This window comes from Acanthaster planci, linkage group LG17, assembly GCF_054643075.1.
Source record: "Acanthaster planci isolate LZ-2023a linkage group LG17, COTS_SCS, whole genome shotgun sequence".
Taxonomy (NCBI): Eukaryota; Metazoa; Echinodermata; class Asteroidea; order Valvatida; family Acanthasteridae; genus Acanthaster; species Acanthaster planci.
In genome coordinates, this window is record NC_141793.1 from 1,156,322 (window position 1) to 1,181,717 (window position 25,396).

The 25,396-nt window shown below is 42.6% G+C and overlaps 2 protein-coding genes and 1 long non-coding RNA gene across 8 annotated transcripts in view; 2 read left to right on the forward strand and 1 right to left on the reverse strand.

Moving 5' to 3' along the window:
- LOC147796265 (uncharacterized) overlaps window positions 1-1,803 on the forward strand; it is a 41,219-nt gene extending 39,416 nt beyond the window's left edge. For all 4 annotated transcript variants that reach the window (XR_015428134.1, XR_015428135.1, XR_015428136.1 and 1 more), the window contains one exon: window positions 1,120-1,803. This is a non-coding gene — a long non-coding RNA (uncharacterized LOC147796265). The remainder of the gene's footprint in view (window positions 1-1,119) is intronic.
- LOC110975514 (integrin alpha-9-like) lies at window positions 728-23,881 on the reverse strand. Of its 3 annotated transcripts, none has more exons than XM_087147818.1 (26): window positions 23,744-23,881; window positions 18,414-18,851; window positions 17,124-17,251; window positions 16,434-16,540; window positions 15,992-16,160; window positions 15,355-15,474; window positions 14,516-14,617; window positions 14,072-14,214; window positions 13,764-13,901; window positions 13,346-13,454; window positions 13,100-13,194; window positions 12,633-12,769; window positions 12,349-12,509; window positions 11,763-11,926; window positions 11,210-11,380; window positions 10,753-10,832; window positions 10,043-10,187; window positions 9,683-9,820; window positions 9,084-9,253; window positions 8,640-8,811; window positions 8,164-8,271; window positions 7,668-7,820; window positions 7,074-7,190; window positions 3,736-3,840; window positions 3,180-3,299; window positions 728-2,812 (listed from the first exon to the last, which is right to left on the reverse strand). In XM_087147818.1, exons 2-26 carry the CDS (start codon window positions 18,629-18,631, stop codon window positions 2,750-2,752), a joined length of 3,333 nt encoding a protein of 1,110 aa, XP_087003944.1. In that variant the 5' UTR covers window positions 18,632-18,851; window positions 23,744-23,881; the 3' UTR covers window positions 728-2,749. The 3 variants fall into 3 exon arrangements, with proteins under 3 accessions (XP_087003944.1, XP_022083764.2, XP_022083756.2); XM_022228072.2 differs by lacking the exon at window positions 23,744-23,881 and adding an exon at window positions 20,696-20,959; XM_022228064.2 differs by lacking the exon at window positions 23,744-23,881 and adding an exon at window positions 20,087-20,377.
- The window catches only part of LOC110976735 (sugar transporter SWEET1-like), a 46,779-nt gene continuing 35,178 nt past the window's right edge, over window positions 13,796-25,396 (forward strand). The window contains exon 1 of the mRNA XM_087147821.1: window positions 13,796-13,932. The gene's annotated coding sequence lies outside the window, so the exon portion shown is untranslated. The remainder of the gene's footprint in view (window positions 13,933-25,396) is intronic.

Here is a 25,396-nt window from a genome sequence, read left to right on the forward strand (position 1 = left end):
CGAACAGTGCACACTTTTCGTTCTTTCGTCGAGAGATTTCGGTGAGATCAGTTATTGCAGTGGTATTTTAAACTGCCCGTGATTATTCCCGTGAGTATTTCTAAATGGATCAGTCCATTTAACCCGTTGTACCATCAATATGATTATTACGACCCCCGGTGAGGCATTATGGTATCGGCTCGTGCAGCCGATCGAGAACTCGGGCAGTGACGTGACTCGCATTGTGTTGTATACCGTATCAGGCGTATGGGTCGAAATATGGATCCATCATCTCGGGCCATCATCAACGACCTGAAAACTCCCCGAGTGCCCTCAATGAAAGAGCCGTTGTCAATTCAATCCTGTCACGCGCCGGGCGCTCCCATTCAACGACAAGGGGTTGGAGACAACAATATCATACAGTCGTTAGAGTCCCAGGCCAGGATTGGTTACAAAACGTGACTGTATCAGCACGTGTCTTAATTAAAAGTAAACAGTTTCGATCCTCCTCAGTACGGGTAAAGTTCTGAATGTTGACATTGTTTATTGATGTATCTTCCTGTCTTTTCTTTGTTGCTGTTTGCCGAAACCAATTCCTTGTACACGCGCAGAATCTCTGGATTCGGCCACCATCTTGCAATACTGTACACGTTCGGTGCCATCTACCGTAAAATCACACAGAACTTGAGCATTTCAGTTGAAAAGAAAAGCTGTATTCCTAACTTAAAAAAGACTCAAAACAAAGGCATTAAGTCTCGAATGTTTTATATTACTTTTATTTTAATTATTTCACTTCAAAAGTTGTACTTTGACGCAGAGCCGTTCGAGGAACTGATGTGAGTTCACATTTTGACCTTATACTTCTTGAAATGGCACGCCGACGATCGGCAAATCCATTAGAAACTGCCATTACGCAGCACTGGGTAGTTACTGTACAACAAATAATTTTTGAGCTTAACACCACGACTTCGTAACAGAAATAACACTGCTGGAAAATAATATAAGGTAATCTACCTTGCCATAAACAGTACACAACTGCAGACGTGCACGGGAAAGATCGCTGAACTACTGAATACTTAATAAGAGAGATAATCTACATGAGAACTAATCACTGGCGGCTTCTGTCATGTTGTGTTTCAGAGGATACGTCATTTCTCGTTCCAACACCTTACTTAATGACCAAACAGCCAACGTGTGAGAGCCATCACTCCGCAGGCTGGCTGTGACGCCAACCAATACCACGCTGGAACTCATGAAACGGACATCATATAAAAACACAGACATCATATAAAAACATTGGAAAGGGAAGAAAAAATAATGTGCAGCCAGACCGAGACGTAGACTTCCGTTTGCTGCCAGAGGCCAAACACTGATACTGGTCAACCAAAAATAGAAATCTGTTTATCAGAAAGGGGTTTCACAAATGGAAAACATTCACGTTCCTGTAAATGACATCTCAGTTCTCAATTAAGGATTAGATCATATTAAAGACGTGCATTAAAAGCGACTTCCTTGAATCAGTTGTTTTGTAGAAATGGCTCACGACAACAGGGCATTTATACAGATTGTTTTTAATTGCAATAGTTTGTCTACAATAAATATACAGGCCATTTAAAACAACACTAAGTGTCCATTAAGCGTATTGTACACTGATTATACTAGTGGATAACTGTGCCGGGCACTGTCAGGTAGGTTGACATGCCATTTTTTTTGCAAAGTTGTTTCTGTTTGCCGCAAAAAAGACCAGATTATATACAATAAACCCAATATACCGACCTTACAGTTTTGAACCAAAGGAATTAATACTCTATTTTCATTGTGAAATGCATTCCATCGGTATCAAATTAATGTCGTCGATAGTACAGATGTTAAAAACAAAGCAAGATTTTCACAATCACATGTACTTATTACAGATTTTACAACGAGTTGATGCGATTATATCCGAAATACTTAAAACAACATGTATTTAAAAGAGGGAAGCTGTGAACATTACACATGCACTTTTAAATTGCTTACTTGCATACAGTTACAAATTTCAAGTAATTATCTAACTTGCTTTTGTTTATCATTCAGTTTATCTTTATCCTCCCTTAATATGAGAAAGAATGCTGCAGTCATCTGCATTGAGCAGATACTACTAAATAGAAGTCCATCGTTGGCAATGGATTTGGCAAAGCACCGATTCATCCAACTTCTGCAGCTTCAGTTTAAGGCATAGTTTCTGTTTTTCTTCCGATTTTTTTTTTTTGGATACACTTATTTTTACACGATAACATCAACTTGGCGATTGTTATTAACGGGTATGATACAAAATTACATGAATATTGTAGAAATATACAAAATACAAAAAGGCAATTCTAAATCCACTTCTGTTAATAAGAGCACTTTTATGGAAAAGACGTTGCAGGTATGTAGAGACAAGACAAAATTGAATTCTAACTAAGGCAAGTTGTATCACTAGTGTAGAAAAGTCCTGGACTGATCACAAGTCAGTCTGCGCGTGCTGAATTTTCACACATACGGCACATTACTCGTGCCAAAATCTTACCTTGAAATTTTAAAATGAACAAATCTGGCTTTGCACAAAGCAGCAGATTTCACTGACACTTGTTTGTAATTCTGCTACTTTGTACTTATAAAAGATTAGTAAGTTTAATGTATCTGCTAGAAAACTTCTCAAACACATTGTGAGACAAATCTACGCTGGGAGCAATAAGCATGTAAACAGGCACTGCTGTGGCAATAGTCGTTTGATTCAAAGTGGAGCAGTTCAAAGGCCGTTCTCCATGGCTTTTTCCAGTTTGTCCTTTTCCCGCCTTTTGAAGAATCCGAGCTGAAAGGGAAACAAAAAGATACAAAAATTAAGTTCTGTCTGAATTTTTGATGGCGCTCATTTGCATTTCAGTAATGGCTCCGAATGTCACGTTACTTTAAACTCTCATGAGGTCATCACTTGTACTTCAATCAGTCAGATGAGAAGTATTGATTGAAATAGGTTAACGGATTCTTGAATTAATCTCAGCCAAGAAAAGGACCTTTAGACCCCCAGAAAGTCGAGGCCCGGCCTGTAGTTCGTGATGGACTACAGATAAGAACAGATTCGATGCTTTAGTGAATGGTGCCTGCAGTGGGTAAATGGCGCCCTCACAAGATTGCGCAGTGATGCAATAAAACTAGTGGGTCAGTGTACATGCACTCACTTTCCACAGAGCCAGGATTAAGAAGATAAGCCCAAGTATTCCTCCCAAAGTGCTGACAGCGATAATCCAAGGTTCGACCGGCTTCTTGGGTACCTCTTCAATAAACACCATCGTCCTCAACTAAGAAGGCGAAAATTAATATTGACATGAACAAGATGCAGTCGAACTTCGTTAATAAGAGCACTGTTAATACAAGATTCTGCTTATAACAAGAAAATATTTAGGTCCCAATCTTTCGTTCTCTATTGTTTCCATTCCTAATTATACAAGGTTCCTGTTATGACAAGGTAATCGGCAAAGTCCGAAAGACCGCTCATTAGTCAAATATGAGATGTTTGCCCTCAAACCTCAGCCTGTACTTCCTGAGAACATTGAAAGTGCTGACATTCATCAAAGTTATCGAAGTGCTTCATTTCCCCCGGCTCACAGTACACAAGCTCGCTAAATATACAGCTCGTGCCATGCCTGTATTTAAAAAAACTCTGCTGTCACGTCGCCTGTTGTTCATTCGTCTCTTTCAGCAAATAACGCCGTCTCATGTACTGAAAGTAATTACCTCAGTGGTATCCGGCATTCCGCCGTCTGGTTGCGTGTGTGAGTGGTTGGTATCCTGCACCGACACCGTTGCCGTTGAGACAAGATTCACGCTCCCCAGATTATTCTGTGCATTGGAAAGGAAATGAGACATAATGTCACTTCGGTTGGTCACCTCTCCTGGTCATGTTGAAACTAGGATGGTTTCATTCGTAATCTTTCAGGCATATTATTGAGATACGCTCTTCTAAATCTTGATGCCAAGGGGCGGTTGGTTATTTGTCTGTCAGTTTTCATCTCTTGATAAGTAATGGCTGAGAAGAGAATTGGCGTGGACTAGCGTCAGTCAACAGCAAATAACTACTTCAAACGACACCAGACACCCCCCCCCTGCATTCAACGACAAAGGCTTTTAAGGGTGGAAAGCCTAGGAAGGTAGCGAAAACAAATCACACTTCCTTGGTGTAACCTTAACAGGATTCCTTTCAAATTTTACGACATGCATTCCCAGAGAGGGAGAGTACTTATGAGAAATCGAGCCTTCAGTCTATTGCGAGTCGAAGAAGGGAAGGAAATGAATTCTGCGGGGTTATCACTGACGAGCAGCCATGTCTGAAAGCAAATTATCTTGTATACCAAAACCAACACTTAGCTAAAAAGACATTTGATGAAGCGATGTCGAGACCACTGCGGACATAGTGATTAATTTCCAAATTCACACGATTTATCAATCCGGTCCACTTAGCATGCGCCCGTGTGGAGATATGTTTCCTTGGCTAATGGATGGCAAACACTCAACAGCTGGGCCACGCTCAGCGCACGGCGTGGATCCCGGCTTGTCAGCAGTCAGGACATGCTAAAAGACATTTTGCCGTCGAGATGTACGGGATCCGAATTTTGAAGGAGTGGTTGAGGTGCTAGCGAAAAGAAGATGCCGTGCTGTCTTGACTCTGAGAGCTTGTTTGCATTAGCGTTGATTTAATCAACAGAGATCTACCAGTTTCCAACCTCAAATGGTGTTTAAGAAAATGTAAATATTAAGTTTCTCTGAAAGGCCTATATTCTTTGTTTGGAAGTGGGACTAGCTCAGGGGTGTTGGAGTCGTCAATTTTAATTTCATGAATTCTGACCCTGCTTCGAACTAAAATCGAGCGAAAATCTCCAACGCTCTGTTTCACCGCAAAGAAGATTTCATGGTCCTCAAAAACACACCAAATTCCTGTTTTTAGAGTAAGAGGGGTTCAGTTATCGGTTACTTCAGTGTAAAGTGAACTACTTTTCGAGATTCAGGAAATGAGGGCCTTCTCTTAATTTCTATTTTGGGAGGTGGTCGTACTACTTTCCTGATTGATGTCCAATTACCAGCGTCCAACAAACAAGATCTCTAAGTCTGTCACTTTTGAAAAAAAAAAACTTCATTACAGCAATCACAGGCACGCCTCAGTGGTCCAGTTAAAGCAAGGACGGGCAAAAGGACAGGAGTGCGGTGTTTGTCTGTAACAAACAAACAAACCATGTTTTCAAATTTCAGAATAATTGTGCCGACGCCTCAACGTCTGCGCGCTGACGTTTCTGTTGAGGCAGTGTCTCTGCGTCGTGAACAAGCGGTTTACGGTGTTGGAATCGTGCTGCGGGTAACAAACAAGGTCGTGTTCAAATTGTTGTTTTCCGCAAACCGATTTAAGATGCTTCATCATTTGTAGCGAAGCAAAACGTCATGGTGTGGGCTGCCAGAAAGCTAATTTTGAGCAGTCGTTTTTAAAGAATTGGTTTGATCTGCAAAATCATTCATATTGCATGCAGTCATATGTCACTGTGCGTGGCAAATAGGGTCGTTGAGAACTGCGCTGTATTTTGTATGTGTGTGTGTGTTTCAGGGCTAAATTTCTACTGCTGAATCATTCATACTGAAGCTTAAATTTCTCGTTGGAACTTAACCGGGTTATTTTGGACCATTTGACAGCCGGGGCAGATTTCGCCGACCCCCCCCCGAACTCAGCTGTAAAATGCCCGATCGTTTTGAAACTTCACACGCATGTAAAGGCAGTCATTATCAGGAGAGAACAATCTGGTTTTACTTGAGTATAACATAGGGTGTTGATGTTGTGGTCATTTGAAGTTTACACCCTAAAGCGTGTCGTCCCTCGTGAATTGAACACGCAATGGAAAAAGTATGGATTTTAGGTTGCCCTGTCTCGGAAAAATACGCGTTATGCAAGTATAGGCATGTCTGATTTCACAAAATTGGTTTCCAAACGACCGCAGAATGTTACTGAAAGAACCCCTCAGGCTCAGCGCAATACAATGAAAAAATCCCGGCCAAACTGCCACGATATTGGAGAAATGTTGACGAGGAGAACTAACACGCCTGGGCTCCGTTAGGGTGAAACTACCAACGGATTACACATTCTGAACTCCTTACTAACCACACCTCCTCATTCACCTCTTTCTGTATGTTTGCGTGGATTTTTAAAAACTGAGGCTTGAAATGAGTAAATATGCCTCGTCCAGATGCTAAATCGAATACACCCACTCTTGTCCTTGGTAAACGCGCACAGTTTCGCATGTATAGCATCAGAGTAAAGGCACAGTGAAGCACCAATATATTGCCTTCTGGGAGCATTTTGACTACTCTTGCTTCAAGTTGTGTAGACCGATTCGCTGACGCCATTACTGCTAGGTCCCCGTTACTCAGGCACACATTCCTAAGCTTGACGAGCGCATGATTTTAGTTCGAAGTACGCTCCCATTGGCTGATGAGAAAGCATTCAGTGTGCGTGTCTTCTGTACACGCGCGTGAGGACACCTCACTAATGGCTCCTGCTTCTTGTCACTAGATCGGTCTTGAAGTTGTTTTAGTGTAAGTAGTAGGTACTAGTCAGAAGTACATGCAATAATACTCAATTTAAGCACTACTGCTACAATCCAAGAAAAAGTGCTACTGATCATGAGTACTATGACTACAAAAGTCATAGTATTAAAACTACAAAGTAGGGTTTTTTTTTGTTTGGTTGTCTTTTCTTATTCTTGATTAACTTTTGACTTACTTTTGTAGATTTTTTTATTTTGGTTTCTCAGTTTTCTATTCCTGTATACGATAATTTGTTTTATGTCCAGAGCCCTCATTAATAGCAGTAAGTCTTACTGACGATACCCTGATTAAATTAAACAGTAAATAAATAAATACGGCCTTTTGAGGTTGTAGGGTAGATTTCCATCATAGAATGTGTGCTCCCTGGAAGTTGACGTGCTGTTAGAAAATGCTAATTATTCCATCAACAGGATCATTAAAGATCCAAAACTACGTTAATCCTTTGATTGCGGCGGTGCTGTGACCAGCGACTGATATCAAGCTCTTACATCGATCAACGTGCGTTGCCAAAGCACAGCATCCATGTCAACAACGGCTCCCTGACCAGCGATGATTGGTCCCTTGATGCCACACGTGATAGTGACGCATAAGGTATTACCACAACCCTATAAAGATAACGGGAAACAGAATATTCTTATTGTCTGGAATTCAACACCTCTTGACGTAATGAAGGCACCGCAAAGACGGTATTTTAATGCTACAACTGTATCAAAATGTGGAAATTCTGCTATTGTCAAGAACATGTTGCAAGTTTGTTTGGCGCAGATGATGGTACATTCAGCTGCATGTCTTTGGTCAAAACGTGTTTTGACTTGAGGCGATGCTTGTTTGGATTCACAAATAAGACTTTCTTCTTCGCATAAAAACTCCTTTGCAGTCTATGCCCGATTCCCTATGAAACTCAAACCAAATTAAATCCGGTGTACGTTGGGACTTGTTATTTTAATTACGCTTTCCCTTTTCAGACACGAATACGTATTCCCCATTCCCGACGTCTGGGAGTTAAATGTCAGGGCTTATAGGAAATAACATGCGTGGGGTGCCATGACTGCCTGTGGGATGCGGTCCGAGCCTTCACTCACGATTTCTCGGTTGTCTGATCCGTCTCCGCTGCTGGGAGGTATCTCGTGGGGTGTGTTGGATAGGGTGCCAGTCTGACCAATGTAATGTTCCCTCATTTGAGTCCTTTGTAATTCCAGAATACTTTCACCATTGCATAAGCCTTCCCCGTTCAGCTGGGGAAAAAAAAGAAATCAAGTACTTGTAGTTGCTTTTTTTCCAAACTGATTTATTACGGCATAAAATCATCTTTCCATTTTCCAGATTTAAGTTCTACACAATGTTGCTTCGTAACAACGCTCAAGATTGATAACTGAACGTGTACTTTTTGACAGATTTTTGTAACTGTCAAGAGTGACTACTCTCACTTTTCTGAAGCTAAAATAAGTTTCCCATTTCTGTGTCATATAAACACAAAACAATAACGGAGCATTCCATATTCTAAGAAACACCCATCAACCAGGTCCCAAAACGTTGAAAGAAAGAACAACACGTCTTTTTCTGCAAGTGACGACTTACTTGGATATTCTGGATGAAAATCAACCAATCACCGTTGGGTGCTCTCCATGGCAACTGAATCGTAATGATGGAGTCCAAGGGGAGGCGACCTGGGCCAAGATTACGAGCCTGAAATCATTCATGAAAAATAAGAAATCACGTCAAATTAATGGAGGTTATTACCATGCTTACAAAGTCAAGCATAAAATGTGTGGTTAAATATGCAGGAACCAACTTTGGAACAAGAGGTAGAACTTTTGTGACGTAGTTTCCATTTTTGTCCAAATTTCACTGTGAAGTAGTATTGACGGAATATAGTTCGACTGTCAACAGATTCAAAAGAAGAAAAGTGGCAATGTTTTGTAAAGAGTTAGGCTGCTTAGAAACCAGGAAGATGCCGGAAAAATCCCCTGACGACCAATCAAACAAGTCAAAAATCATCCATTCTTTCAAGCTTCACAAGTTGTCGACTCTCAAAACTTCTTTCTATACTCTACCTCATACGCATGTGCGAAGGAGGGTCCAATCGCCTTGTCGGTAGACGTGACCTCTCCCTCCAGGATTCCCGCAGCTTCTAAAGCTGCTCGCAAGAGGGCCTCCTTGTCTGGTGTTTTGCCGTCTATGGTCTCGTTGTCTGGGAAGTAAAACAACTGCTCAGGCTGCACGGCACTGCAGTGGAAATAAAAAAAATCCGACTAGTTTAATATGGCAAGGTGAAATTTCTTTTCTTCATGTTAGCCGAATCTAGAATACCATAAAACTCAAACTCTAGAACATCAAAAGTTGGCAATGCCAAGCAAAAGGTTCTGGTGGGGCACAGTGTAACAAATCGTCGCGGTGTGATGTTTCCATTTCTGGCTTAAAAACCACAAATGACCTGCAGTGGACATTTTTAAATGGTTCTGCCTAACACAGTGAAATGTTAAGTAAAGTAGGTTTACCCCCGTGCGACAACATCTGCCACTATTCTGACAGGCAAGCTGACCGTATCGGTGTTGTCAGTCAGGGTGTTGTTCTGTTCAACACTCAGGGTTGTCGCTTTAGCCGTGAAGTCAACAATTCGCCTACCATAGGACATGCCGCCAACGTCAAACCGCATACGCAAGATATTCTGGCGGGAAAATGTTACTAAATTAGTACACAAAAGTACAGTTTTATCAGTGACATGCAGAACCAGCTTCACCACATACACTCCATGATCATAATCATTGGCACCACCAGCACCCTCATTACCATCGTCACTATCCCCTAATCACCATCCAATAAATCACTGTCATCACCTCTAGCATCATGACCACCACTAAGACCATCGTCACCCCACCATCATTAGGTATTCACCATCACCATAGCCAGCCTTACAAACAATTAAATACATGTAGAAAAAACCATACTCTCCAAAGCCATATTGGCACATCAGCCACAAGCTCTGCTTCATTGGATGTGCCTCCATTTCAACCATCATAATTATGTTGTTATATGTAATACTGTATTTTTGTACCTTGTGTTGAAATGAAAATAAATGTATTCAAACAATACTCACTACTGTCCGGGATCGCATCGGATTACCAAGGGAACATAACACTTCGGCTGTTTCATTAATGGCTTCCCTGGGTTCACATGTCACAACGTTGTCTGAAGAGCAGGTACGAGCCCCCAATCGATCCGTTATGCATTCCACCTCGTGAAGAAATTTCAGAGAAATAATTAGACATTCCGTGCTGCCCAGACTGTTGGAATAGGGACTCCAACTACGCTGATTTTAAAGAAGGACTTGTATCGAGGACTTTAAGGGTTCTTTCTGTTTTTAGGTTTTCCTTTCAAACTTATTTCCCTTTGTAAATATCAGTTGTCAGAAAACGGTAAGCTTGGCGGGGGGAGGCTCGCTGGTAGCTTTACTCACTGTTCTTGACTCCAGCGACTCAAAGACAATTTCTCGTGAGTGGCTGATGAGCAGTTCTGCCTGGTGAGCTTCCTCTCCCAGGTTTTGCACCTGCACCATGAGGTAAACGACCCCATCGCCTCCTAGAGTAATGTAGGGGTTACCACTGAAAGGAGATATATTAGTTGAAAGTGGCTACATATTGCTACAAAAGCTTCTAAAAATTATTATTAGAAATTCTCTGTTTTGGTATTGATGGACTCGTATTGATTCTAATATTTTGTTCAAAATATAATTATTACATTTTGAAGAACAGTAGGTGCATTGACGAGAGTATTTTTACGCATTTCACAAGGTCACACACACAGGTTTTCAAGGTTTTCGTAATTTCTTCTGCATTTTATGTTGAAGTAGTCTAAAGAGAGAATTCTTCATCTCTCAACCTCTTGTTGAGTCGTTTCTAAGTGCCAACATAATGTTGTTACCCCTAGATACCATTGTAAGACAATTTAATGATAACGTGGTGGGTTGATTTTTTTCAAAAATCTAAAGACACGTCTACATTGATTGTTGAACGGTTTTCTCGGGCAGTTAGGAAGGTTTTAGCAGTCAGAATGATTGTCAGATATCGTAAAAACCCTCTTCATCTCTAGGAACGAGTAGATCGATGCGTGTAAACACCAAGTCCAGTTGCCCCTTCGCGAGAAAAAAACAAATTCTGGTAGATTTACCTTGACAGAAAGAGGTCAGCAATAACTCTGAGATCGGTCTGGCAAATAGAATCGTTACCGCAGTCTTGGATAAACAGCACCTTATGATACCAAACAGATGAGAACACCAGGTTAATTTGTGGTTGATAAAACAGAGTCTTCTGGGTGGCATATAGTTATGAAGGCGCAAGTGCAGACTTTGCAGCACCTCAGAAAAACAAACCTGCACAGAGACCATTGGCTTTCGTGAAGTAGTCGTCCGTTGCTTCAGTATTAAGAACTAACAGCCGTGACGAAATGATAAATGGGTCTTAGTGATGTTGGTACTGTTAGAGTGTGTTAAGAAGGCATTTCAAGCTTACTTTATAGGTTTAATTAGAGGCAAGTGATCACTTATTGGTGGAGAAATGACGCGAAGGTCGAGGTTCCTGCTTGAAACTGAAACTTCAAGAAACTAATTAATCGTGCGTTTTCTTACGGTTTTCTCGGCAGTTCCATTAGAACAGGACGGGTTGTCTATCACTGGAGGTAGACCACCTGGGAAGGGGGAGGACACCTCGTCACCACGCCTTGGAGGCTCGTCCGGATAGTCCCAAATGTCGTAAGTCAGCAGGAAACGAACAGGAGTCAGGAAATCCCGGGCCTCGCTCTGCCGTCAAACAGACAGGAACTGAGACTAGTAGGTTGGGCTATTTTTGCTGTCTGGGCTAGAGTAAAAGTTTTTTGGGGGGGGGGCTGGGTGTTGTGCAGTTCTGTTTTCTTTGGGACCATTCACTTTGGGTTTATTCTTTGTAATTCCTTTTCAAAGGATTACATTAAATTTGTTCTTTTAAGGCAAATTCTAGAGGATGTATTAAAAGTCAATCAAATTTAAATGTGCTGTGAAAGCTTTTATAAAAATAATTTTGACGAAGCAAAAATGCAAAAGTAGTTACATTTCCTTCCCTTTAGAGAAAGAACATGGGCTTGTTCCCCTGCCAAGAAATTCAGCTCTACTTGAAACTCTCAGCAAACGCTGCAACAAGTCAAACCTTGAGATAAACAAATCGCGGATAGCAGCTGGGTTGGCTTTTGATGAGTTCAATTGTGGCCGCCACCGAGTTGATCTGTTGACCTGCTTCCCCCTGGAAAAAGAACCTCGGCGTGGCCGACAAGTCTGTCTTGAGTACATCCACCTCCAGGGTGTAGTCGAAATCTGCTCAGAAACGGACCCAAAATGAAACACCCTGGTTACCAAGTCTGTTGCATTCAATGAAACACATGCCCCATGGGAAATCAGGTGTGGGTACCAAGGGTCATCACCTTCAGGCAATAGCTGATTCTGTCTGATTTCTGTCTGAGTTGAGCGGTTGTATAACTTCAAGCTATTTGCTAGCACCTTGAGAAGAGAAAATTGTGTCTTGTTCAAGAATATTGAAAAGCTTAGCTTCCACTACGTTTCAAGTGTTAGAATACTTAAAATGACAAACGATTATGAGCTGACACTGGTAAAAGTGAAGTATTGTATGGAAATGCTTCTTGGAAAGGTGAGTTTAGGCAGCTGTTGAAGATCTGTTTAAGATGAATGCTTTATTCATCAGACAGTTGAAACTGAACACTTGTTAGGTTTTCACTTACTGATCTTATCTGGCAAGCCATGCACGTCGGTGTAATCAAAGCATGCCTTGACAGTCAAACACGTGATCTTGCGACCCCCTAGCTCGCAGTTATTGAACTCAGGGTCGAGGGTCTCGGGAGACACCTCGATCCACACGCGCAGCTTGACCACAGGCAAGGTTCTGAAATGTGAAAATAATCAGGAGCATGAGGGGAAATGCAACGCGAGGAGATTAATTATGGTCACAGTCAAAAGTCAACAGCAAACTCAAAACTGTCTGCGCAATGAGAGCACAGGAACTTACTTGAACATGTAGACTTCATCATTTGCATAAGAGCCGACCACAAGATCAGGGTAGAAGTTGAAATCAATGTCCATCCCTCCGGCAATGGAACTGCCAAAGCTCGTGACACCGGGCAGTAGATCTCTGGCGGCAAGGCGCTGTTCAATTAATGGGGGAGACGCACATATAAAAGCCAAGCCAACTATCTCGTATTTACTCCTGTAATGAGTTTAACTTCGACTGAAAACCTTATTCTTTGTGGCTTTAGGGTTTTTCCAACTTGTTGGTCTATACATGTATTGTGTCATTTCATAGTAATAAGCATGCCTTCTGCATTCAACGCGTTTGGTTTCGTCTGTATACATGTAGTCCCTTGGTTGGAGAGATCTTTCCGTTTTCCCACAGGATAGCTTAAAGCTCCTTGTATATCTGTCTGTTTCCCTTCCTATCTAAATGTCCCTCTAGAAATCTGCTTTTCTGGTTTCTACCTGGGAGTATCTTCTCTGGATACCGGTTCGATCGCCTCTGTAGATATACACTGCCCCAGTGTTCTCGTCCTCGTAAGGAGCTGCAATCGCTACATCTGCGCATGGGGAACAACGATACCAGCTGAATCACAATAGAGTACATGAAATAGGGCGGGACAGGAAAGAATTCTACGCCCGAGTAGACAGAGCCCTTCAGGGCATCGTCTACGAGTGGATGGCACAGTTTGCCTAGAAAATCCCACGTACCATTAAATCCATCCAGGTTAACGTCCTTGATGTAAGCGATGCTTGTACCAAACCGCCCACCGACGGCGTTGGATCCTTCCAGCTTGAAACTCAGCTGCTCCATCCTGGCCTGAAACAAGCAAGAGTGAGAAGTTAACTTAGACAAAAAACACCAAGAATTGCTTCGTTTTTAAGAACTCCTTATACCTCTCTTTCAACTAGCAATCTTTGTTCAGTACTCTGACCCTGTCAGTGCTCCTTTTGAGTTTGTTATTATAGCAGCCTCCTAAGAAGTTGCTTCCCATTGGCCGAGTCTCAATACCCGTCGCCCATTTGTCCATTTAGCAAAGAAATATACATGTATGTCTGTCGTCTTCATAGCCTGTCACATATCAAAAGTGATATTTTTCCAGTTAGTAATTTCGTCGACTAAAGGTACCTCTCCTTTATTGATGTACACATAGACTCTCCCCTCGTCCATCACGTCCGAGTACAAGGGCGCCCCCACAAGAAGATCAGACAGTCCATCACCGTTGAGGTCGACACCCTGCACAGCGCAACCGTAGTACGTGCTCATCTGTGCGCAAAGAGATTCGGCGGGAACACAGGTGAGCAGCAGATATGGTTCACATAGTTCAGGATAGGGTGTCTCGTCACTAAATGCACATGACAGCCATATTCTGTAAGAAGATTCAAACTTGCAATTCTTACTTTTTCTGGAAGGTTTTCACTTTAAATAACTTTTACCATTTCACCCAGGAGCTCAGTGTACACTTGGAAGGTCTCCAAGTCGTAAATAGTAACCTTCCCGATCTGTTGTGACCTGGGCGCCCCTGTGACGCCCTGCTCTGTGTCCACAGTTAGGAATTTGCCAGTCGACACAGAATAACCTGCAAGTCAGAAATAAAAAGTTAAAATGTATCTTCAAGAGGGTTACGATGATAGACATCTAAAAGTAAACTGCAGAGGAAAAGCAGCTGGATATGTTGTGTTGTAAATTCCTGTGCATTGCTGCAGATGCCATAAATTCTCAAACTTCCTGAACGGTTTCTGTGAATCTGTTGCTTGCCCTGACGAGGAAGACCACTTCAATAATTATTTAACCTCAGCAAGCATTCCATTGCAATTGTTTCGGCAACCTTTCAGAAACATGGCCCACGGCATTTATGGCTCTTCCCCTTTCGAGCTCACCTCTGTATTCGGTTCGCCCCTTACTTGGCACTCCCCAGTCGCTTAGCTGACCAACGTTGTACCGAAAGTTGCTTGCCTGTCGTGTCGCTTCAATCGTGGTCCCTGGACAGAAGAGTATTTTTAATCAATCTACCTCGGTCAGCTGGAGTTTGAAAAACTTCAAGAATATATCGCTGAGACCATGTGTTCCTAGCTCTATGGTGAGTCCCCAACCTAAGTTGTGAGTCATCGTTGACTTCGGTTAAGTTTCAACAACTGAGCTCTGGTGTAGGTATACTGCAGTTTCTGTCCTGCGAATTGTAATCTGAATGACTGTGGACAACATTGGTTAGCTTCACCCAGAGAGATGACCCAAATTGTCAAATGTCTCTTTCCACGCAAGTTTCCTGGGTGTGAAAGGGGGTATCGCTAACTCAAATTTGTGGGCGACGGAATGTCGGCACAGGAATAGCATAAAATGAACCTTATCGTGTGTTATTCCTTCCTCCTGCTTGGATTGATGTTTTACGGGCGTCATTTGTGAAACAACATACCGCTGGGTTGTAAAAATAACGTTACGTTCTGCTGTCATCCCAAATCTCCTTCCACTGAAATTGTAATTCCCACTCACTTCCCACTCTTCTTACAAATTGCGTGTCGCCGGTTCAATGCCTGTCAAGGCATGGGTTTTCAGTCCGACCTAAGTGAGGCTTTATCATTCTCCAGAGTTTATGTCCTACCTCAAATATTCCATTCAAGTGTACATCTAAGCAACAATGGCGCCAAATCACTGACCATAAACCCAATTAAGATAAACACTTGTGTGATGAGACAAACATACTTCACCAGAGTTTGCTTACCATTCCACTCGTACGATCCGACAGCACCCAGAATGAGCCGACTACCATCCATGTTGTAGGTAGCACTAATTCCTGCCTGGCAGTGGCTGTGATAGCGAAAGGTGCCATTCACTTGCAACTCTGTCAAAAACAATATTCAGATTTCATTCCTTTAATCGTTGGCTGTTGGATTCTTTTAAATGCAGTAGCACAGAACAGCTAAACAAGACTGTGTTCTTCTTGTGCACACACATTTTGTATAGGATGGAAGGTTAGGTTTTCCAACAGTACCCAGGGGGTTTGCAAACATTTTCCTCTTGAGGGCGGCCTCCATTGGATCCATGTTGTCAAGTAAAGACTTGCAAAACTACCGAGGTCGTGGGCAGAGGAATTTTTTGTTTCACGTCCTCAGTCGACAAGCTGTGCAACAATTCTTGCTTATAGGCTAAATAAGCAAGAACAGCAACCAGTTTCAGAGTGCGTGCGGTGTTCAAGGCATACATGTATTTGTGGGTGTTTTGTTGCCACTCAACTCTGCAAAAACTGTGATGCTAAATTAGTGTTAATTTAACTCCCTCATATACACCCAATCTGGTGTTAAATCAGCACTACAGTTTTCAGCGAGTCTACCCGTGGGAGTCACAAGCCAAGGACTTGCCATCATGACAAGGACGCATCTTGACAACAGAATTAGCATTGAAGTCGGAGTCAATGGTGTAGCAGATTCCGTTGACGTATCGGTCCACCCTCACGTTTCTCTCTTCCTCGCTTTCTGTCGGTTCGGGACGCACGAAGTAGTTGTCGTTGGCAGACAAATGACCACAGACCTACAACATATCGACAGATGCAACGGGGCGTTTGATTAGAAAGACATCAAAGCACGCTACGCCAAATTGCCTAGAAAAAAGCTTTTACAAAGTATACCTCGCACTTTGCCAGGTACTGGTTTATATTAATTTGAAACTGGACTTGCTACAGTCAGCTACTTGGCAGGCAAGAAATATAAGAATCACCGTCAGACGCGCAAAGTTTTCTTTGCAGTATTTTGCTAAGAGAAAAGTGAAAAATCGCCGTTTTGACGACCGGCTGTTATAGCATACCGTTACATATGCATCCCGACCGTCAGTGGGTTGTCTTGTAAGGGACACGCCGAGCCATTGGTTGTCCTTGACTTCAACAATTTTATCTTGAGGGGAGTCCTCGTTTCCTACCGTTTAAATCAAATTGACAAGTAACATTATACAAGCCACAACTGCAGCATAGTATATGTTTTTTGTTTACTTCGTTATAATTGAAATAAAATGGCTGTACATCTTCAATGCCGACGAGTTTTTCTCTATTGAGGGAGCAAAACAAACATGGCAACGAAACGACAATCTAAACATCCAGCTTGCAGAAAACAAACCTAGTGATCTGTTTGTGTTTCTGGACATGTCAAGGACAATTTGTGTCTTCTTTCATGACCTTTGCATTATTTTCGCAATGTTGTCAGTGCTGCTCACATGAGGATTGAAGGACAACTCTCATGAGCTGAAGTTGTACGACTGATTCCTAGCTGACATACATCATCGCAATGGCTAGGATTGGCAGATTGTTTTCGTCAATCCACGCGGTCACCAAAATTCATCTAATCTATCTGACGTTAACAACAACAGTGCAGGGGTCACAAATGGGGCAGGTAGACGCGGGCCATGCAAAAACGAGTCTTCACTCCTGCGGATATTTCTGACCCGATTCGAATTGGATCTGAAAATCGCTCGATCTGTCCCTGGGTCAAAGCCCAGACTCACCGTCAGACTGATCTAGCGTCACCTCGTAGCAGTTGTGAGGCCGGTTGGCTTGACACCGATAGAGGGCGCCTGGTCTGTCTATCGACGATTGACTACTACTTTGCCCGCGGGGTGCTCCCACCAGAACCCTGTGAGTAGAAACAAAATACATGTATATGCTATTAACCGGGTAACTGACAACCTCGGGCTTTTCTACAACAGAAATGGAAAGGAAAGATTACAGATAGGACAGGAATATCAATGAATCATGATGCCCGTTTACGTTTCCTTTCCTTTTAATACTATTTTTGGAGGATAATAACCTTGTTTGTTTTTTCCCAGAAACAAATTTACATGTATTTAGCATTACTTTCCAAGCAGTTCTCCACGCTACAACATCCATGTCCATAAACATTCAAGTTTAAACACAGTCGGGTTGCCTTAATTATCATTTTAGCGTAATTTTGGTGCCATGACTTAATAATTTAGTCCCTATAAATTGACCTATTTCGTTTGTCCCCAGACGTCTTTGTTATTCCGAATAAGTTGATATAAGAATGGTTGGTTTTCCATCTGGAACGATCAACAATGAGGAACAGCCTTGTCGGCCGTTAACGTGCTGTTTAGTTTTTAAAATGAAAGCTGTGCACAGTAGTGTGGTTAGCTGTCATTTTAAATGACCATGGTTATGCATGTCCTGGAAATTTCAGTACTTTTCATCTCCGATCTTCCTGCTGGAGTATTAGTGGTTTCACCAGGGGCGTATCTAGACAAATTTGAGGGGGGTGGTTCAGGCCTGTCATAATTTTGGTTAGGTTCGATTGTTGTATAGATAGATAGGTTGTTGTACTGCATTACATTGTTACAGATATACACCGTACAAATAATAACCCTCAAATAATGACATCTATTATTGTCATTCAATTTTATACAATATTTTCTGGATCCGCACTGGTACGCTGACGGACGAGCAAAGTGAAACAAAGTCCAAAGGAAACCAAAACACTATTCGATGAAGAAAACACTCGACAGCTGTTATTAATTAGTGTATAGTTGTGTGTGAAATTCCCATGTAGTATTAAATTGGTCTCCAGTTACTTCTTCGTCAAGAGTGTTTTGCTTCGTAGTTTACAGTAAACATTCAATACTGTTCAGTCTGTTGATAATTTCAAGGGTTGTGATAACTTTAACTCATCCATTCAAGTATACAAATCAAGTATACAGTGGCTTTGAATATATGCTCTTCTTAGTGGCCAAAAAAAACTGGACGAAGGATACCTCACAATTGGGCCAAACAGAGTGGTCACTCACCATGCCCCGGCGATATTCCTGTGTTGCTGCACGGTATAACCAAAATAACTTCCCGGTTCACCGTTGAAAGTAATGATCTTGTCCGGAGAATCGTCAATATTGCATCCAGTCGCAAAGTGACGAACCGCCACCAGCAGAAACACAACGGCGCTGGCGGCCAGGGAAAACACAAACCTGGTCATGCCTGAGGACCTCCCGATCTGCCACCGTATTCTCATGTTCTTTGTATCTGTTTGCAGATCGTCTTGTTTTGCTAACGGTCCGGGTGGTGTTCGATTCTTCCAAAGGGATATCGGGTAAAAGTACAGAGTTTCAACTGCAAGAATTTGGCCTGGGCGAAACGACGAGTTATCTGATATTGATGTTCGAGTTATTACTCAATGCTGAACCACACGAAGGTCTCTATCATGCTGCAATCATTTCAGTTTCGGCTGGATCCTGATAACAGAGAAAGAGAGTGATTAGAAAACCGTTCGTGGCACGCAGATCACAGTGGCACTGGCAATGAACACGTGACACAGACAGTATTGTACCGTGAGCATAGAGCTATTCTTGTCGATAGCTTCCTGCTATAATGTACATATACATGTATACTGAACTCACGCACTGTTCTTGCTGTTAAATTTCATCACTTTAATCATAAATTTTGTGCGTAAAGGAGATACTCAGTAGTGTCCTAGAGCTAGAGTGATATTCAGAAGTTAGTCACGAACCCCCCATGACCTATAATGTTGCAGTTTTAACCCTCGACTACCAAGACTGCCGATTCCTGCATGGTTACACTATAAGTAATACATTTTGCAGTTTCCTGCCATCAACAAGATCGACACAGAAATAAAGTCACGACCCATACTGTGCGAAAACTAAGTGCACTTGCCAACACCAACTCAGATTGTTCCTACATTATCTAAGCAAATGCCGAGATTACCATCATCCACGGGCATATGAAGCAAGATATGAGACGAAAAGAACATCGCTCCCCCACCCCACCCCACCCCCGCTTTGTGCTGGTCATTGTTTCACTGGAATCTGAGGAATTCTTTTCAGACATCGGGGGGGGGTGTTAGATAACAATAGTCTAGAGTGTGTATAGCGATTGGACAAGTGGGGGGTGGTATCCCTCGGTCTCATTTCTTGCTGGATATATCCGTGGGATTTGCCTGCACAGCACGCCGGTCAGTCACAAGTCGCGTGACAAGCGGTACAAGTGGGCTGATCTTTGACAAAAGGAATTCTGTGGCCATTGCTCACTCTTGTCAGTTGTGACTGTGGTTGTGTTTTAAACTTCCGATCGACATGCGACCAGAACAAATTAACTCTCTCCCCGCAGACTCTGCAAACAGTACCGCCCACCTAGAACCTCGGGTGGTAGTCTCGATATATACGTGATGAGCAGGTGATCTTGGAGTAAATTCTGTTCGAGATTTTCTCAACCATGTCATCACATCTTTAGGACAATTCTTACTGTTTAGCTGCATTAGGAAACCAGTATCTTGGGGATCCGGACATACCAGCGGAAGTATAGCTCATGCCAACTTGACTCAGAAAAATAGGCCTATGATGTGTGATGACAACGTGAATTATTATGGAGATGGCTACGTAACGTGACGTAATTTGCCAACCAGATTACTTTGGTTCAAAACAAAACTCTCTGTAAGTGAACATGAGCCTACCTTATATGTATCCTAGTTATATCAGTGTAAAATAGCCCCGTGAAAAAGTCCAGCATTCCATGGAGGCAAGCAGTCAATCGCCCGTCCGTCGTGCAGCTGGTGGATGACACTGTGGAATATCTTTAGGCTCTTTACACGGTGACCCGGTAGTGGTATTCCCCGTTCACAAACCAACAAGTCTGCATATACAGTGTACAGTATCAGCAAGTACTGAAAATGTGGGCCTACATATCCTCTTCCTGACCACCTAAGTCCCCTTCCGGGTTTGCTGTGACGGGCTGGTGGTGACGCGGGGGTGCCCGTGTTGACTCGTCAATAGTGCACTGCCACGCCTCAGTGCCATTGAAAAGGTTGGCCTTCAGTCAGACGAGGAATGTGGCTCATCGATTATTGCTTAGGAAGATGACTATGCTGCCACAGTCCACCTCATTGTATGTCGAATCTGCTCATGACATCGATGACCTCCCTCAAAAAGTTGTTTTCTCTTACGTCGCTAAATTCGTTCGTCTTATGCAATATACTACTACTTACCATGGTATCACTAGCCAGTCCAGTACACTGTAAAGTTACAATTTGACACATTTTACACCTAAACTTCCCCTTACTTACCTGTGTCTACAGCCTCTGACAGATCTAATTCTGGTCATCAAATCACGGACTCTTGCACAACGTCAAATTTTGGACAGTTGTCATTGGGACATTTTTTGTACGTGTGTAGCTGGTACAACGGGAATCTCTGCGTGTAAACTGTATAAGTTTTCTGTAACTTGGGACATTCCATAATGATCACATCAACCTGTCAGTGTGTAGCTCCATGGTGCAGGAGTACAGAACGCGTGCGTGCATATCAGTTATTTGACCTCCTGGATAATCCCATAATATCACGGTACAGATCTCGTGCAACAGCGCTTGTTGCCGGCCGTGGAGGACCTTCTATTGTGACGTCATCTGAATTTATCACCTTTCTGTCTGTCTGTTGATTTTATTTGTGTCCATATTGGTTTGGGTCCACGGGTTATTGTTCACCCGCGATAGTATTTTGTGTTTGTACTCGGATCGAGTTCGTCATGTGAGGAGAATTTGCTAGAGGCAAAATTCAACTTGTCTGAACCCTCATCTAATAATAGACTGAGCCCCCCCGCTGACTTATACCGATGCCAAATTTCTCGAGATGTCAGAGACCTCCATTTTTTACGCGGATCATTTCTGTGTCAGGTGTATGAGGCTTGCACAATTACAACACACGACGCAGAAACGACGGGGCTCCTACGTTTTTACTCAGTATTTCCATAATTTCAGGAAGCTAGTGATGCATCATACTAATAATATCACGCCAAATCTCCAAAGATTTGGTGAACAGTTAGTTCATGTTTTCAAACGCAAGTATTATGTAGTATTGTAATGCAATATAGTGACGTAGTAACTCACGAATCCTTTTGCCAGTTGCTGTTTGCAAACCACACACCAGCGCAGCATAACTGTTTACACACTTGTCTGTCCTAAATCTGGAGGGACAGAATATGATTCTCATCACAGATGGTTAGTGATTAAACCATTGTTTTTTTTTCTAAGCAGGTGTTTTAGTTCCATGCATTTATGGCTTGGCTGATTGAAGCATTCTTTGATATTCTAAAATATTCTTCCAGTCACGTATGGCCCAGATAATTCTCTCAAATGTGGCCGAGTGGTGATTGGTCAAATATTTGGCCAAGTTTGAGTCATGTGCGTTGTATTGCAATCTTAGTTGATATGTATGGACGTTATTTACCAATGTGTTTAGAGTCACCCTAAGTGGTATTTTTCTACGAAAAGCAGCATGTGCGATGATCAGGGCACAGAAACAAGGTGGTCATTGTCACTGACTGAGACCCGTCGGCCTTCATTACTTCCCCCGTTAGTTGCGCATTCTCACCCGGTGGGCAGTGTCTGCGTGCTCGCTGCAAGTTCGGAGCCTCTTGGGTGGTTTTACTTGTGGCGCAAGGCAGGTCAACGGCATGAACAAATGACAGACAGAAGAACTCACAGAATGTGACCCGTGCCTCGTTTGGCCTCGTATTTCTTTTTCAATAAAAATCTTCATGCTCTTGTATGTGTCCTGGCATCGACCATGTTAATGCGCTGACTCTGGCGTTGACCACATGTCGAGCAGTATATATTCTTTCATAGCTTCCACGTGGCAAACGGATGCGATATAACATGCCTTTTACACCATATACAAAAGCTAATATTTAAATATGCAACAACCTTGGCCTTCGAGCCACCGTGAACAGCAAGAAGTACTGCGACTTTGGTTTGTGTTGTGTTTTAACCGTGTGTCAATCAAGATCTTAATGAACTTCGAAAGTAGTTTCAGTGAATACGTGAGACTGTCTGAGCCTGAGCACTGAAGCACGAACTGTCCGGTAAAGCCAACTTGACAACTCTCAGTGTTTTGCTTTCACGTTCGGCATGTACGTTGTTTTTATTTCCTCTACGTGTGATTTTTTTTCTCTAGGTTGCTTTAGGGCACAATTTGCTCCGGCCATGAGCACTCCGAATAAACTCTGAAATCTGCCTTTTCTTATTATTGATAGGAACGCTAATGTTTTATACCAAAACATCAGTAAGCGAATGACTGTTGGTTTCAAACGATGAATCATGACTTCTCCGAAACAGGTTCATTGCTTATGTTAACCGTGTCCTTGACTACACTGTACATGAAGTAACTTCCTGAAATACTGCATTCCTAAGGCTTTTCTGAGAACAGAAGAAAAGATGGGGGCATTTTTCCCAGCACTAGTAGATGTTGACTTTTAAAATGACATCTTTGGGACATGATTTACCACCGAATTTTTGACGTACTCTAAACGAGTTTTTACCGCATCGGCTCGTCCTACGACTGTAACTTCAGACCTTCTTTGAAATTCTACACCCACTCATGTCACACATCTGAAAGGAAGCTTCGCTAATAGTCACCCACATGTATTCAGTGTACTTGACCTCTTATGTCTCGTATTTTGCCGTTTAAAGGAGTTCACTATTAAAATGAAAAAAGGGTACAAAGTTTGACAGAATTTGGACCAGACTGGCATGAGTGTCGCGATGCGCTATTGACCGTCGTTTGAATAGATTTACAAACATAATGTGCCAAGTCGAAACTGTGTCCAAATTGCTTGGCTGCGGCTCAAAATTACACACAGCCAATGGTAGTGGGAGTGCCGCCAGTTGCTATAGAGTCCTGTGTAATTTCAAGTCGCAGCCAAGTCGGGTTTCTTGCAACTGCACAGGCATTATTACGTTCACAACCCAGACCTGTTAAGAAATATTCAAGTTGTTTGGATCGGTATATATTATGTATTTTATGTTGTCAGTCAGTCTAGGAAATGTTGGCGGAGGGAATTTAACCGAATTTTGAATGAGAAAATTTTTTAGTCCGTTTTGTGCATATTTCAGAGCGGTTCAATCAGGAAGCTACAAAATCAAGCACACAAGAAGGAAATGGAGCCTGTGTAAAAGTTAATAAATAAATTTCCTGTTCTTATACATTGTAATGAATCATGTCAGTGTTCTCCCACGGTACCGTCAATTTCGTAACGAAAACTCCGGACATTTTAAACGGGATAAACTGATCGATAGATTCACGTTGCGAGAGATGTCAAAGGCATAGCCAGAACTTACCTGCGCTCTGCCTTTAATGGAAGATTTCCCTTCCACCGGTTGTGAATGCTATGTCGGTAACCGAAATGTCGTTTTCGTTTTCAACCATTTCCTTCAGTTTCATGTCGCATTTTAATAATTCTCTCATGTTTTTTGGCACGCGTTGAGTATCACACCCAGAGTTCACGTTGTAGGTCGTTTCCGCGGTTTGTTTACGGCAAAATCCGGTCCAAACCACACGAGGGAGTGTGTACCATGCAAACGATGGACTGACCGTAGTTTACACCTCGATTCAGCTGCATGCACTGATCAGGGGCGCAAATATGTAGAGGTCTGTAGAAGTCCTCCCAGATTTGCAGACATTTGTAACCCTTGTCTTCACTTTGAAACATTACTTAGGGAAAAGTTATGTCTATGCTGCTCAGGAGAACGGACGCGACTAATGCCCGAGTCGCAGGCGAAGGTATTTTCAGCGTTCGTTCTCCTGAACAAGGTCTTAAACGTTAGTTTAAAAAGACCGGCCAAGCACATATTTATTCCCATTCATGAATACCTTATTATTTGGAGAGTCAATAGAGGTCAACATATGATGGATTTCCCACGATTTTATTCTAAAACTTAACTTTCTTTTTCCCGAACACCCCTGTCCATTTTATGGTATAGGACCTTTTGAAAGTTGTCCAATAGAATCCCCTTCAATGAATTTGGCGCGAGCGTGGCGCGTCGCGTGCACACAGACTCCTAACTGGGAGACTTTGAGACGCTGGTGGCAGCAGACATACCTGTCCTTTTCAAGGTATTTCGCGCGCCTAGGACTATGCACGCATGCTCAAAACACCGCGCGCATGCTCAGAACTGGTAAAAAAGACCAGTATGTTTGTCGCCACCAAGCTTCGCGAAGTCTCCCATTAGACCCGATTAAACCGTCTCGTATCCATTGATCTCCATTATAAAGACAAACAATGCGCGATGTCCTACCAAGTCTTTATGATGGAGATCAGTGCTCGTATCCATGTGCCAGCACGTGATTTACGCAGCGTTATCACTTCTCAGCGGGCATTATCAAATGCTAATACACGGTCACGTGACACGTTTCGACCATAGGCATAGGAATAGAAAAAGTGTCTGAGATATTTATGAATGTTGTTCCATGTACTCCAGTTTGCGTTCATTTCGCTTTTGCCACCCGAGAACATTTTCTGCAAAACAGTGTTGTTCTTGAAGAAATTCACAAAAATACGAACAAGCAGTGAAACAAGTTTTGCCTTCTCCGGTTTGAGGAGGGATGTAGCTCACTGTGTTTCGTGATTGCTGACCATATTTGCGGGGATCACTCCAGAAATGTCATGTTGTTGTTTTGACGGTGCGTCATTGATAGGCCTACTTGAATCCATACAGCCATGATGCCGACAGGTGAGTCACCTCTCAAATCGCATCCGGGTGTCAAATTTAAAGAAGCTATAACGGCAAAACAGTTCTGAGAACCTCTGACCAAATAGCGTGGAGGAAAGGCGATGGGAGAGCGGAGGAACCACCATCGCTTCCTTTTGGCTCCCCAACTTAGATAAAACAAAAAATGTATACAAAAACAGTTGTACAAGAGACACCCGAGCACCGCACGTACAGTGGGGTTTGCTTTTACAAAATGGTCACCAAGAGATAGACCTCGATCTG